Source organism: Carcharodon carcharias, chromosome 11 (assembly GCF_017639515.1).
Source record: "Carcharodon carcharias isolate sCarCar2 chromosome 11, sCarCar2.pri, whole genome shotgun sequence".
Lineage (NCBI taxonomy): Eukaryota > Metazoa > Chordata > Chondrichthyes > Lamniformes > Lamnidae > Carcharodon > Carcharodon carcharias.
In genome coordinates, this window is record NC_054477.1 from 61,838,769 (window position 1) to 61,854,322 (window position 15,554).

A 15,554-nucleotide genomic window follows, 5' to 3' on the forward strand; every position below is an offset into this window, starting at 1 on the left:
GTAGAAGTTCAGCCTCAACAGGCAAGATTTCTTTTCTAAAATTACTACTTATCTGATGTTAGTGAAGTTCCCAAGGGTGTGGAATGCCTGTTGCCATTCAGGTAACACCACCTACATTTTATAAAGTGATGGCAATGCTGGGAAGCCTTGTGATGTATGTTGAGTACAACATACAAACTACCACAGATTCTCATTTACCCAGGTACAGGATATTTGCACTAAATGTTAGAAAATTAAGTCTCTGGTGTAGGTGATCTTTATGCTTGAGCAACAATTAGCTCAATGCTACAGCAGAGAGGATGAGGAGTTTCTGGACATTTTCCAGAATATGAACACCCAAGGGGCAGTATGAAACAATTCAAGATACATGATAATGTAAGAAGGTGGATCTCCATCAGTAGGGCCAGCAGGAATGCTCAAGTGCAGTGTACCTCTGAGTTAATGGAACTGCCCAATAGATAGTATGAGGTAGACAACGGCAATAACTCAGAGGAGGATAGGCCTAAGCAATAGCACAGCACATTCCAATGATTGAATGAATAAGAGCCAGATTCATTACAAGAAAGGAAATTAATAGAGTGGGTGCCATGTTGAGAAGGCAGGAAGAAAAAAAAAGACAAATTTGTTTCCTTTCTTTTCCTATTGTTTGAATTCTGTTTTTAAAAATGGACAAAGGTTAAACTCACTATTCTCCTGGAATGTGACACCCCTTGCATTGTATGAACATTCTAGCCAGGCCAACACAAAGGACTAGAAGATGAAATATCCACACGTATCCGCTCTGGACAAAGGAAGAGCCATTGTGACCCCTCATCTCCAACGCTGTGCTAATGGTTCCACAGTTATCTGCTCAAAACATAATGGGTTTTAACGAAGATCCTTAAAATACATCGCTAGCTGAATGGTTGAACCCAAAATGACCAAGACTTGAGCTGTTTAAATTGCTTTAACTATATAGCTTTGGATTCTGTCTTCAGTTGCTGTTTAACCTCAGAAGAGAAAACAGGACTCCAGGCGAGCAACATGCCTCTGACCTCCATCTCTCTCAAAATCTGATCTCCAGAAAGAACCCTGTATTTTTCCGACAAAGTGAACTAACTCTCAGAATATAAGAATACTTTGCTGCATCTTCAACTACCTCAACCTGCAACCGAGTTCCTAGGACCAAGACCAGAAATTCTGTAAGACAAGGCCACCTGAAAGAACCTTCATTGAACATAGACTTACTGTACTCTACTCATGTGCCTTGCTGTCTTGTATTTTGAGAGTGTGTGAATGCTCCTCTGGTTTTGAATGTGTTAATAAATCCTAGCTTTGTTTTACCTTAAAAGAATTTGCCATGGGGTTATTTAGAACCATAGAAAAGTTATGGTGCAGAAAGGGGCCATTCAGCCCATCATGTCTGCAACAGCCAGAAAAGAAGAAACTAGCCGCTTATTTTGATCCAACTTTCCAGCACCTGGTCCACAGCCTTGCAGGTTACAGTACTTCAGGTGCAGATCCAGGAACCTTTTAAATGAGCCAAGCAGCTCAGCTTCAGCCAATTCAGACAATCACAAGCAAACTCAGTCAACATCGGACATAAAGTAAACCAGGACCAAAGAAAATCATCATCAAAGTAAATATTTTTTTCAAAATTATATTCTCAGAACAAGAGGCTGTAAGGCAATGATGGGCTGTTGATGACAACATTTTATTTATCTCTATCACATTGCCTGACACCATCCTTGCTTCATTTGCTACCAAACCCTCACCCATGCCTTTATTATCACTAGACTTTAACTATTTCAATACACTCCTTGCTGATCTCTGGCATTCTGCCATTTGTAAAGTTCAGGTTATCCAAACCTCTGCCTGTGTCCTTACTCGCACTACATCCCGATTCCATATCACCCATGCTCACTGACCCACAATGCCTTAATCCTCAAAACTTTAATCCTTGCCTTCAGGTCCCTCCGTGGCCCCACCCCTCTCCACCGCTGCAATCTCCTCCAGCCCCATAACCTCCAAGACATCCGGATCCTTCCAATTCCTGCCCCCTCACCCCCCACGCACTCCTGATTCTAATCGTTATGCCAATGGTGGACACTCCTCCAGTTGCCCAAGCCCCAAGCTCTGGAATTCCCTCCCTACACCTCTCTGCCTCGCCTTTTTAACATTGGACCTCAAGTCACGGTTTGGGAAACACACCTCAGTCCGTTTCAACAAGGGAAAGGGATACGAAGGGAAACAAATTAAATTAGAAATTAAAATTACCGCTGTCACGGGCAGAAGAGGGGAACAGTAATAATAATTCAATCCACCTCGCCCTCACATCCTAGCAGTGGGGCTATTCTACAGTCAAGGGAATAGACAACCTGTTTAGCATCATTAGTAGGTGTCCTGAATGATGGCTTGCTTGTGCTGAAGTCATTATAAGTGGAAATTTTTATGGTAACGAGGTAAAGCACCCAAAAACTAGTTGATCCATGTTAGAAGTAATTACATAGTAATAAATTTGGGATACTGTAGAGGGAACTTACAAGTATCAAACTGAAAAACAAAACAGCAAGAATTGTAATCTCTAGATTGCTTCGTCACATGCTGGAAAAGCCAAGGCAAGGAAGTCAACATGTCACTGTAAGGCTAGTGCAGAAGAGAAACGTTTAGATTATTGGGATGCAGAAATAATTTCTGGAACAACTGACTGGCAACATCTTTGTGGCGGGGTTAAATAAAGTAGCATAGGAGAACTGAACCAATATAGAATAAGAGAAACCAAAAGAAAGAAGGCAAGTGGTCTGGGAGATAAAAGAGTGTCGTAAAAAGGGGCAAGAGATTTTTTTCAAAAGGCCAGGAAAAGAATAATGATCAACATTTCAAAAATTGTTGCTAAGGATGCAGTGGTATGTGAATGCACAAAGCACACGATGTAAAACTCAAGAGTAGAAATATTGGTAACTATAGAGTGATGATATTTTAACTATAATAGATTTGTAGCTTAAGTTTGGACAGGACTAGGATCTTAATATCCCTGATAGTACAGTAACAATTTCAGCTGTGGAAAAAGAAAGGGATTCAGGCAAAAGCAAAATACAGCAGACATTGCAAATCTAAAGTAAAAACAGAAAATGCTGGAAGTACGCAGCAGATCAGGCACTCTGTGGATTGTTTCAGGTCAATGACCCTTCATCAGAACTGAGGAAAGACAGAAACGTAATAGGTTTTCAGCAAGCAAAAGAGATGGAGTGGGAGGGGTGGTGGGGGGATAAGAGAGAACCAAAGGGAAAATCTGTGATAGGGTTGAAGGCAAGAGATCAAATGACAAAAGGTTTCATGGTACAAAAGCCAAAGGGAATGGCAATGGGTAAAAAAAAAATGTCCAGATGAGGTGCGAATGGTAGGAACACAGCTGCCTGAATGCAAAGTAAAAGGAAATAAAGAAACCAGAAAAAACTGAATCAGCAAAAAAACCCAAAATAAAATGGTGGCAGAGGTTATGATCTAAAATTACTTAACTCGAGTGCCAAGTCAAAAGATGAGGTGCTGTTCCTCAAACTTGCACTGAGCTTCATTGGAACAGCAGGTAATGGACAGAAAGGTCAGAATGCGTGCAAGATAGAGAACTAAAATGACAAATGACAGGAAGCTCAGAGTCATGGTTGTGGACTGAATGGATTTAGGTGTCCAGGTACACCAACAACTAAAAGCTAGTTGCACAGGTACAAAAGGTAATATTTCCCTTTCTGTCAAGGGAGCTGGAATACAAAAACGAAGAAATGGTGCTTTGGCCGGATCCAGTACTGTGTTTATTTTTTGGGTACTGCAGCTCAAGTTCCTATGAGAGATAGGACAGGAATAATAAAGGTGGTGAAGTGGCAGGATTAGTAAAGGATTCTATCACAGTCCAAAATGTAAGGTGACCTAAGGGATTGCATTAAGACATGAAGAGATGTGGGCACCTCTGGCAAGGCCAGCATTTGTTGCCTATCCCTAACTGCCCTTGGACTGGGTGGCTTACCAGGATGGTTAAGAGTCTACTGTCAACCAGATTGCTGTCACATGTAGGCCAGATAAGGTAAGGATGGCAGATTTCCCTCCCTAAAGGACATTCGTGAATCAAGTGTGCTTATTTGACAATTGATGATAGCTTCATGGTCACCGTTACTGAGGCTAGCTTTACCATTCCAGATTATATTAACTGAATTTTAATTCTACTAGTTGCCCTAATGGGATTTGAACCCATGTCACCAGAGCATTAGCCTGGGCCTCTGGATTACTAGGTCAGTAATGTTACCACTACGCCACCATTATAGACTACCAGCAGCTGAGATAAACCAGAGGTACAGTTCTGTTATCAATTCAGAGAGATATAAAGGAACAGGGTAACAATACCGGTTGATATTAACAATCCCAAAATTGTACAGTATAAAGATAATGATTAGAAAGACTAAAAAGGAATATAAAGATTTGCAGATAATCCAAAAGCAAAAAAGGGCTTTTATAAGCAAATAAAAAGTAAAAGAACAGTTGGAAAACACAGCATCACAGTGGGATGGAAGAGGGACTCCTGGCTTAAGGGATCTAGGCTTCAGATGAAGACATGTCAAATATTGAACAACATTTTGCAGTTTTTATAAATGGTGGAAATGAGAATAGTGTACTAGGAGATATTGTGGAACAACTGATGGAGCTAACAGTAGAAAATGAATTGATTTTGTAAAGGTAGATAATTCACTGAAATGCTGCTATCATGCACCTTAGGCTACAGCAGAGAATCTGGAAATGGGAAGCTTGCAAGGAAAATTTAAAAGGTGATCCTTGAGCTGAAAGTGTGGATGAAAATATCAACATAGGAAGAATTAAGGGTACAATACAGGGGTATGGCACTGTAGTTACTGAATTAGGAATGTAGAAACCTATGCTAATAATCCAGAAAATATATGAGTTCAAATCTCACCATAATGAGAACTTGAAACCAATTTTTTAAAAATTAAAATAAAAAAAGTGACCAAGAAGCTATCAGATTATCATCTCTGAAGTGACACTTGAACCAATACCATCTTGTCAGGGCAGTTATAGATGGGCAATAAATGCTGGCCATGCCAATGTTACCTGCCATCCTGAAAATTAATTTGAAAATATGTAATATTCAAGATAGGGTAGCAGCATGACAAATTGAAAATGCAGTCAGGTAAAAAAATTTTACTAGGCACCAACTCTGCTAGCAGTTAAAGATTTGGATCAACACCACCTTGAAGAAACTGACCCATCAAGGACTTGACAGGCAGAGAGATGTGTAAATAAGGGATCGCGAGTTCTCTCATACTTTTAGAATAATTTACTAAAGGTCATTGAAGCAGACTGCAGAAATGGTTTGAAATGGTAACCGGACAGAGCACCCAGCTTCGTCCTACGCAGCGGAAATGACAACGGCAAACCCAGCCCTGTCGACCCTGCGAAGTCCTCCTTACTAACATCTGGGGGCTTGTGCAAAAATTGGGAGAGCTGTCTCACAAGTCAAGCAATAGCCTGACAATCATACTCACAGAATCATACCTTACAGATAATGTGCCAGACACCATCATCACCATCTCTGGGTATGTCCTGCTCTACTGGCAGGACAGACCCAGCAGAGGTAGCACTACCACCGTGCTAAATGGGATACGTTTTGAACAGATCTAACAACTCAAGGCTGGGCAACCACGGAACACTGTGGGCCATTAGCAGCAGCAGAATTGTACTTAACCACAACTTGTAATTTCATGGCCTGGCATATCCCCCATTCTACCATTACCAAGCCAGGGGTTCAACCTTGGGTCAATGAAGAGTGCAGGAGCACGTGCCAGGAGCAGCAATAGGCATACCTAACAATAAGGTGTCAACCTGAAGCTACACAGGACTACTTGCGTGCCAGCAGCATAAGTAACAATAAGACAGAGCTAAGCAATTCAACAACCCAACAGATCAGATCTAAGTTCTGCAGACCTACCACATCCAGCCATGAATGGTGGTGGACAATTAAACAACTCACTGGAAGAAGCTCCACAAATATCCCCATCCTCAATGACAGGGGTGCCCTGCACATCAGTGCAAAAGATAAAGTTGAAGCACTTGCTACAATCTTCAGCCAAAAATATCGAATGGATGATCCATCTCAGGTCTTCCGGAGGTCCCCAGCATCACAGATGCCAGTCTTCAGCCAATTCGATTCACTCCATGTGATATCAAGAAACAGTTGAAGGAACTGGATACTGCAACGGCAATGGGCCCTGACAATATTCTGGCAATAGCACTGAAGACTTGTGCTTCATAACTTGCCATGCTCTAGCTAAGCTGTTCCAGTACAGCCATGACACTGCCATCTACCTAGCAATGTGGAAAATTGCTCAGGTATGTCCTGTCCACAAAAAGCAGGACAAATCCAGGCCAATTACCACACCTTCATTCTACTCTCGAGCATCAGTAAAGTGATGAAAGGCATCATCAACAGTGCTATCAAGCGGCACTTACTTAGCAATAACCTGTTCACTGACGCTCAGTTTGGGTTCTGCCAGGGCCACTCAGCTCCTGACCTCATTACAAACATGGACAAAGAGCTGAACTCCAGAGATAAGACGAGACTGACTGCCCTTGACATCAAGACCGCATTTGACAGAATGTGGCATCAAAGAGCTCCAGCAAAACTGGAGTCAACGGGGATCAGGGAGAAAACTCTCCGTCCATTGGAGTCATACCTAGTACAAAGGAAGATGGTTTTGGTTGTTGGAAGTCAGTCATCCCAGTTCTAGGACATCACTGCAGGAGTTCCTTGGGGTAGTGTCCTAGGCCCAACCATCTTCATCTGCTTCATCAATGAACTTCCATCATAAGGTCAGAAGTGAGGATATTCGCTGATGTTTGCACAATGTTCAGCACCATTCATGACTCCTCAGGCACCGAAACAGTCCATGTCCAAATGCAGCAAGACTTGGACAACATTCAGGCTTGGGCTGACAAATGGCAACTAACATTCGTGCTACACAAGTGCTAGGCAATGACTATCTCCAACAAGAGAGAATCTAACCACTGCCCCTTGACAGTCAATGGCCTTGCCCTTACTGAATCCCCCACTATCAACGTCCTGAGGGTTACCATTGACCAGAAACAGAACTGTGGCTATGACGGTAGGTCAGAGGTTAGGAATCCTGCAGCAAGTAACTCACCGCCTGACTCCCCAAAACCTGTCCACAATCTACAAGGCACAAGTCAGGAGTGCAATGGAATACTCTCCACTTGCCTGGATGAGTGCAGCTACAACAACACAAACAGCTTGACACTGTCCAGCCCGTTTGATTGGCACTCCACCCATAACATTCACTCCCCCCACCACCGACGCACAGTAGCAGCAGTGTGTATCATCTACATGATGCACTGCAGAAGCTCACAAAGGCTCCTTACACTGCACCTTCCAAACCCGTGACCACAACCATCTAGAAGGACAAGGGTAGCAGATACACTGGAACATGACTGCCTGAAAGTTCCCCTATAAGGCACTCACCACTCTGACTTTGAAATGTATCGCCATTCCTTCACTGTCGCTGGGTCAAAATCCTGGAACTCCCTTCCTAACTGCACTGTGGGTGTACCTACACCACAAGGACTGCAGAGGTTCAAGAAGGCAGCTCACCATCAGCTTCTCAAGGGCAATTAGGGATGGGCAATAAATGCTGGCCTAGCCAGCGAAGCCCACATCCCTTGAATGAATTTTTAAAAAAATTTAATTCTGCAGAGAGGAAAGTAAGGTGGGAATAAAAACAAAAGTTTGGCTTGTTCGGTTCTCCCTAAAAATGTTTATTTTGTGCTCAATTACTTAATTTCTAACTTTTAATATGCAGGTGGAAAAGGAAATGCAAATTGGACACACAAAATAAAAGTCTTGAAGGTTAACAGTTGTTTGCTAATGTTTTCTTAAATACATAGTAAACTATCATCTACATATATGTCTGAGGCTGCATCAAATTCAAATTATGACGAGGTTGGTCTTGTGCATTAATGGTTATTCTACATCTCAGTCAACCAAATCTCAGGAATAGATAACTAGTTGTTCCTCCAGGACAGTTAGTGACTGCTAACAATGAAAAAAAAGGAACTGTATGGAAATAAATTGGAAAGTGCTATGAACTGGTCATAACCACAATTTTAGAGAATTAAGGCAGCTGTTGAGTTCCCACTGTCAAACACTAGACGCATTTAAAAAAACCCCAACTATGAGGAGAAATTGGAGAATGCCCTCATCCAGAAAGAAAGAATTTCCATTGCTGATAGCTATAACAGATTTTAGTTTTCTTTTAATCAATTCTCAGGATATGGGCATTGGAAAGGTGTTGTGAAACTAATAGCAAGCAAGTGAGGGCAATTAAGAGTCAATCCAGGATAAGAGAACATTTTCTTCACGTGAGGCCATTCAGTTTTTACAACAATCCGATGGCTTCATGGCCATTTTAACAGATATCATCTTATTTCTGATTCAAAAATCTTAAACTGCCATAATGAGATTGGAATTATCTGGATTATTCAACAAGTAAATCACTACCCTACCTGTCCTTGCCTTCACAAGGCACTGCAGATGGTTACATGCCGGATTTGGATTATTTACATTACCGGTGCAACAGGTCTTCATTCACCTCAGATAAACACAGATAAGGCAGTGTTGCAATACACAATGACAATTATCTGTAATGAAGATTGCACTTAACAGAAGCAGGTAAGTGATTTCAGTCTTAACACATTTTCAGTCTAGTGCTGTGCATGAGCCCATTATGGCCCTTGCAAAATGAAACAAAAGTCATTTTGCTCCATTAGTGTTATAACACAACAACAGCTGAAGTTAACCATAAGACCATAAGGCCATAAGACATAGGAGCAGAAATTAGGCCATTCGGCCCATCGAGTCTGCTCCACCATTCAATCATGGCAGATAAGTTTCTCAACCCCATTCTGCCGCCTTGCCTCCGTAATCTTTGATCCCCTTACCAATCAAGAACCTATCTCGGTCTTAAATATACTCAATGACCTGGCCTCCACAGTCTTCTGTGGCAATGAATTCCATAGATTCATCACTCTCTGGCTAAAGAAGTTTCTCCTCATCTCTGTTCTGAAAGGTCTTCCCTTTACTCTGAAGCTGTGCCCTCAGGTCCTAGTGTCTCCTAGCCCTCCTTCCCAATGAGTTCCTCTAGTATAAAAGGAATCCAAGAAGCCTCCTTTTTTCTATACTTGAGAGACATACACTTTGACACTAACATTTACTCCATGCATCGACAGCACTGGAACACAGTTCAGCTTCTAGTTACACACTAAAATTAATGTTTTAGCAAATATAAACTTGTGGCACATGGATATACTTTTTTTGATGTTACAACCTGGCAAGTTTTTTTAGATGCATTGATGAGCAGAATAGAAAGCAGCTGTTTTTCACTATTTAAAGAACTAACAGAAGCATTTCAATGCATTAAGTTTGAGTTCAACTGAACCTAGAGTGTCATTAACCAAGTAACTACTCAATATTGAAAGAACGGATGCCCAATATTTTTCACATAACAAGAACCATGATTTTGGCTCAGCCGAACTAAATAATTTCTAAAGTGTTAAGAGCTCAACATTTTTAAATCAAATTTCTCACATGTAAAACTAGTGGGAAAACAAAAAGGTAGCATTTGACAACTATCTATAAACTTGAAAGAAATCGCTCATTTCACCCCTTTTGCTTAAGGTCGTTGCTTATGCATCAATATATTTTACTATTGTAAATTTCCCAAATGATCTCTTAGCATGCAAATTCAGTTAATGTTGACAAGCCATCACCAAGCACTATATAAAGTTTTTACACTGTGTTCACATCAACTGGGAGCAAACGTCCAGCGTGCAGTTACAAGTGTTGCACACCAAAGCCTGGACTGTGTAGAAGCATCAAAAAGTGGTTACACGTATAGGGGGATGACATTTGGCCTTTCAAACCCATGCTGGCTCTCTGCAAACGCAATTAGGTTAGTCCTACTCACCAGCCCTTTCCCCATAGCCTTGCAAATGTTGTTCCTCTCAGATGTTTATCAAATTCCCTTTTGAAAGCCACAATTGTATTTCCCTCCAACACCCTTGCAGGCAGTGCATTCCAGATTGTAACTACTCACTACATAAAAAAGTTTTTCCCTCATGTCATTTTTGGCTCTTTTGCCAATCACTTTTAAGTGTTGTGTTTCTTGGCTCTCGACCCTTCTGTCAATGGGAACATTGCCAAAAGAGAACATCTTGCGCTTTATAACATTAGTATAAAATACTGTTGGATACAGGTTTGTTATTGCTAGTGGTAGCAGTAACGGCGAAGCTATTGAAAATGATGAATGTAAATTATCATTTAATAAGTAATGCACAAATGTACATTAAGGTTTAATAGAAATAAAATCAAATCTTTTCAATAATGTAATACTTTATATGAATAAATATGGTGCAATTGTATTACAAAACATTCTATTACTCCGCATACTTTTAAAGAATATCAGTGAGAACCCACTTGGCATTTTCAGTTCACTTTGGGAAGCAGACTGAATCTTTGGTAATGGAAATTACAGTACTTAGGTGATAAAAAGCTCAGTGTGTAAAATTACAGTCTTTCAATGTATTATTTTCACAAGGATGATATTGATACAAAACAATACTATCTGGAAGTACATTGCTCTGAGAAGCTGTGTACAACAGTTCAAATAGAATCCTTCTTCAAAACTCTTCAGGGTTCTATTCAAAAGACATCATCCCACTAACACTTCCGCTATTTGCGAATTATAAACATATCTCTCATTATTTCTGATCCTATTCGAAAATAAATCTTATTTTTCAATTCCGGTGAAGAACATGCACCTGAAACATAGAATGCCTTTTCTCCATAGATGCTGATTGTCCCTGTTTCCAACTATTGCGAATCACCTCAGCGATATATTTTTAAAAATACCATGTAGACTTAATAAACTTACTCTTGGCCATTACGTATTCTAAGTTCTATACAGCAAGTTAACAAGTGAGCTACTAAAATTCACTTTCCACTACATCATTGCCGAGGGAAGTGAGATTCAGGAATGGGTGATACAAGTCAGACAGTCCCACTTACAGATAGCGACAGCTCCAGATTTAGTTTGTGCAACAAAATAGCGTCCAACACATGCCCATAAGTCTCCGTTTTGTTATAAACTCCTCACACACCATAAGGCAAGGCAAGTTGTCACTTTAAAAACGCTGAGCTGTCGGCTTGCTGCGAAGGCTGAGGGGCATCGGAAGAAACACGCTTTTAAAGGCGATCTTTCTCCTTTGGATTCCCTCTTCTCCTACTAGCCGGGCCATTTAATACCCGAGCCCCAGGCCCGCGTCGTGCGAGAGAGAGAGAGAAACGAACACTCAGTAACCCGCCGCATCTCACTCAACCTCTACACAAGCCAAACCCCACAGCAATTCAAACACTTCGGCTCGGCTCCGGAACTTGCGGCGGGTTAAGCAGTGAGAGGGGGGAATGTCGGGGGTCGAAGTGCCTGAACTGAGCTGAGCCGGGGCCCCGCTTACCTTTAACAGATTGGACGCCATGTTCAACTTTACCGAATCCCTCGCAGCCTCTCGCGAGATTTCAAGCGAGGAGGTAAACCAGGGAGAGGAAACTTCAGGCGAAAAGGTGACAGAAAATGTGGAAAAAAAAATAAACAAAAATAAAGAAACAGTTCACATGGTAACGGGCGACCGGATTATCGGTTTTTAATGTTCATTTGCTATTGTTCATTTTTTCCCTGTGTTTTTTTCCAGTTAATATTTTCTGCTCTCCGCTCCGTCGTTCCATCCGCATCCTGCCCGACTCTAAACTTAGCTCCGCAACAACAGATCCATATCAGGCTCGCTCATGTGATCCCCTCCCCAGGCAACCGCCAACGAGAGCTCCGCTCCTTCACCGACACAATTCCAGCGGCCACTCCGGCAACATCGCCCCTGCCGGACAGCGCCGCACCTCCACCTCAGGCCGCTCCCAACAAGAGCGCCTCCCTTCCCTGGAGGACAGCGCTGCTCCTCCACCCGCACCCTCAGCAATCGGACAGCGACACTCCAGCGTTCATCTTCCAGCAGCTCAAGTCAGACAGGCAACCTCCCCTCCAGAAGCAACGCCTTCCAGCAAATTGCACCTAGGACCAAGGCACGTTAATATGAAATAGTGCAGAAGACACATGTTACATACTGCTGCAAGTACATCTGGCAACAGCAATATCACCATTAAAGCTGGTCATACCATGTTATCCTAAGATTGCCCTGGAGTTTCTGGACATTGCTGGAGCAACCGGGAGTAAAATCATAGTGGCATTAAAACACATTGGACTAAATAGAATACTTCAATTCCACTGGTCAGACAGCACCACTGACATCTGTGTGGGATTCTTCAATAGTATTAATGAAGAGGGCTGCACAGATAAGGACCAGCAGCACCTCTGCACCAGAGGAATCATCAGTGACTGTTGTATCATGAGAGTTTAGGTTGGCTTTGAAAAAGGACAAGGAGCAATCCAGAGTAAGATTAATTTAATTGGGGAAGGGCCGACTTCAATGGGATGAGAACAGATATGGCCCAGACAAATTGGGATCAAGATTGGCAGACAAAACTATAACTGAGCAATGGGCAGTCTTTAAAGAAAAGATGGTTCAGGTACAGTCAAGAGACATTTCCACAAGGAGGAAAGGTACAGCAAACAAATCTAGAGCTCCTTGGATGACAGAGTAGGAGGGAACAGAAAAAGGATGCAGATGACCGATGTCAGGTGGTAATAGAATTGAAAATTGGGCTGAATATGGAAGACGCAGAAGGGATTGTACAAAACAAATAAGAGAAGCAAAGAGAGTATGAAAAGAGATGACAGATGACATAAAAGGAAATCCAGAAGTATTTTATCAGGATATAAATAGTAAAAGTGTAGTAAAAGGAGGAGTGAAGCCAAATAGGGATCTAAAAGGGGACTTACACATGGAGGTAGGGGCCAGAAGTGTGAGGTGATGCATTTTGGGAGGACTAACATGGCAAGGGAAAACACAATGAATGGTAGGACCTAGGAAGTACAGAGGATCAGAGGGACCTTGGTATACATGTCCATAGATCCCTGAAGGCAGCAGCACAGGTAGATAAAGTGGTTAAGGCGGCAGATGGGATACTTGCCTTTATTAGACAAGGCTTAGAATATAAGAGCAGGGAGATTATTTTGGAGCTGAATAAAACGCTAGTTAGGCCACAGCTGGAGTAATGTGCACAGTTCTGGTTGCCACACTATAGGAAGGAAGTGATTGCACTGGAGAGGGTGCAGAGGAGATTCACCAGGGTGTTGCCTGAGCTGGAGCATTTCAGCTATGAAGAGAGACTGGATAGGCTAGGATTGTTTTCCTTAGAGCAGAGAAGGCTGAGGGGGGACCTGATAGAGGTATACAAAATTATGAGGGGGATAGGTAGGGTAGATAGAAATAAACTTTTCTCCTTAGTGGAGGTGTCAATAACCAGGGGGCATTGATTTAAGGTAAGGGGTTTAGAGGGGATGAGGGAAATTTTTTTCATCCAAAGGGTGGTTGGAATCTGGAACACCCTGCCTGAAGGGGTGGTAGAGGCAGGAACCCTCACAACATTTAAGAAGTACTTAGATGAGCACTTGAAACACCATAGCATACAGGGTTATGGGCCAAGTGCTGGATTAGAATAGATAGGTGCTTGATGGCCGGCATGGACAGAATGGGTTGAAGGGCCTGTTTCTGTGCTGTATAACTCTATGACTCTACGACTGAAGTATTAAATGAGTACTTTGCATCTGTCTTTACCAAGGAAGAAGATGCTACCCATAGTGAAAGAGAAGGTATTTGAGATACTTGATGGATTAAACATTGGAGATAATGGAAAGGCTGGCAGTACTTAAAGTTGATAAGTCGCCAGGTATAGATGAAATACATCCAAGGATACTGGGGGAAGTAAGGGTGAGATTGCAGAGACATTGGCCATAATCGTCCAAACTTCCTTAGATATGGGGGTGGTGCCAGAGAATTGGAGAATTGCAAATGTGACACCCTTGTTCAAAAAAAAACGAGCTTAAGGATAAGCTCAGCAACCACAAGCCTATCAGTTTGCCCTTGGTGGTGAGGAAGGTTTTAAAAACAATAATTCAGAACGAAATTAACCGACACTTGGGCAAATGCAGGTTAATTAAGAAAAGCCAGCACAGATTTGAAAAGGTAACAGAGAGGGTAGATGTGGGTTATGAGTTTGATGTGGTCTTGCTTGATGAGGACTTCCTAAAGGTATTTGATAAAATGCCACAGGACAGCCTTGTGAGCTAAGTTAGAGCTCATTGAATAAAAACAGTAGCAACATGGCAGGGGAAGGTGGCAGTGTAGTTTTTCTTTATTATCCATCCATGGGATGTGGGCATTGCTGGCTAGGCCAGTATTTATTGCCCATTCCTAATTGCTCCTGAGAAGATGGTGGTGAGCTGCCTTCTTGAACCAATGCAGTCCATGTGGTATAGATATACCCAACGTGCTGTTAGGGAGGGAGCTTCATGATTTTGACCTAGTGACAGTGAAGGAACAGTGATATATTTTCAAGTCAGGATGGTGAGTGGCTTGGAGGGGAACTTGCAAGTGGTCATGTTCCCATGTGTCTGCTACCCTTGTCCTTTTAGATAGTAGTGGTCATGGGTTTGGAAGGTGCAGTGTAAGGAGCCTTGGTGAGTTTATGCAGTGCATGTCGTAGATGATACACGCTGCTGCCACTGTACGTCAGTAGTGGAGAGCGTGAATGTTTGTGGGTGGGGTGCCAATCAGTTGGGCTGCCTTGTCCTGGATGGTGTCAAGCTTCATCAGTGTTGTGGGAGCTGCACTTATTCAGGCAAGTGGAGAATAGTCCATCACGCTCCTGACTTGTGCCTTGTAGATGGTGGACAGGCTTTGGGGAGTCAAGAGGTGAGCTAGTTACCAAAGAATCCCAGCCTCTGACCTGCTCTTGTAGCCACAGTATTTATATGCCTAGTCCAGTTCAGTTTCTGATCAGGATGTTGATAGTGGGGGATTCAGTGATGGTAATGCCATTGAATGTCAAGGGGCAATAGATAGATTCTCTCTTGTTGGGAGATGGTCATTGCCTGGCACATGTGTAGCATGAATATTACTTGCCACTTGTTAGCCCAAGCCTGGATGTTGTCCAGGTGTTGCTGCATTTGGACAAGGACTGCTTCAGTATCTGAGGAGTGGCAAATGGTGCTGAACGTCGTGCAACCATCAGCAAACATCCTCACTTCTGACCTTATGATGGAAGGAAGGTCATTGAAGAAGAAGCTGAAGATGGTTGGGCCGAGGACACTACCCTGAGGAACTCCTGCAGAGATGTTCTGGCAATGAGATGATTGACCTCCGGCAACCACAACCATCTTCCTTTGATCCAGGTATGACTCCGTGTCCACCTTGCCAAGACCATTCAGGATCCTATATACTTCGATCAAGTCACCCATTACTCTTCTAAACTCCAGTAGAAACTCCCCCAGCCT

The 15,554-nt window shown here is 42.5% G+C and overlaps 2 protein-coding genes across 2 annotated transcripts in view; both read right to left on the reverse strand.

Moving 5' to 3' along the window:
- The window catches only part of LOC121283977 (cullin-5), a 68,542-nt gene extending 56,669 nt beyond the window's left edge, over nt 1-11,873 (reverse strand). The window contains exon 1 of the mRNA XM_041198841.1: nt 11,566-11,873. Within this exon, the coding sequence (XP_041054775.1) occupies nt 11,566-11,586 (21 nt within the window). The 5' untranslated portion in view covers nt 11,587-11,873. The remainder of the gene's footprint in view (nt 1-11,565) is intronic.
- Nucleotides 11,874-11,990: 117 nt separating this feature from the next.
- LOC121284157 (ras-related protein Rab-39A-like) overlaps nt 11,991-15,554 on the reverse strand; it is a 64,913-nt gene continuing 61,349 nt past the window's right edge. The window contains exon 3 of the mRNA XM_041199376.1: nt 11,991-12,170. Within this exon, the coding sequence (XP_041055310.1) occupies nt 12,121-12,170 (50 nt within the window). The 3' untranslated portion in view covers nt 11,991-12,120. The remainder of the gene's footprint in view (nt 12,171-15,554) is intronic.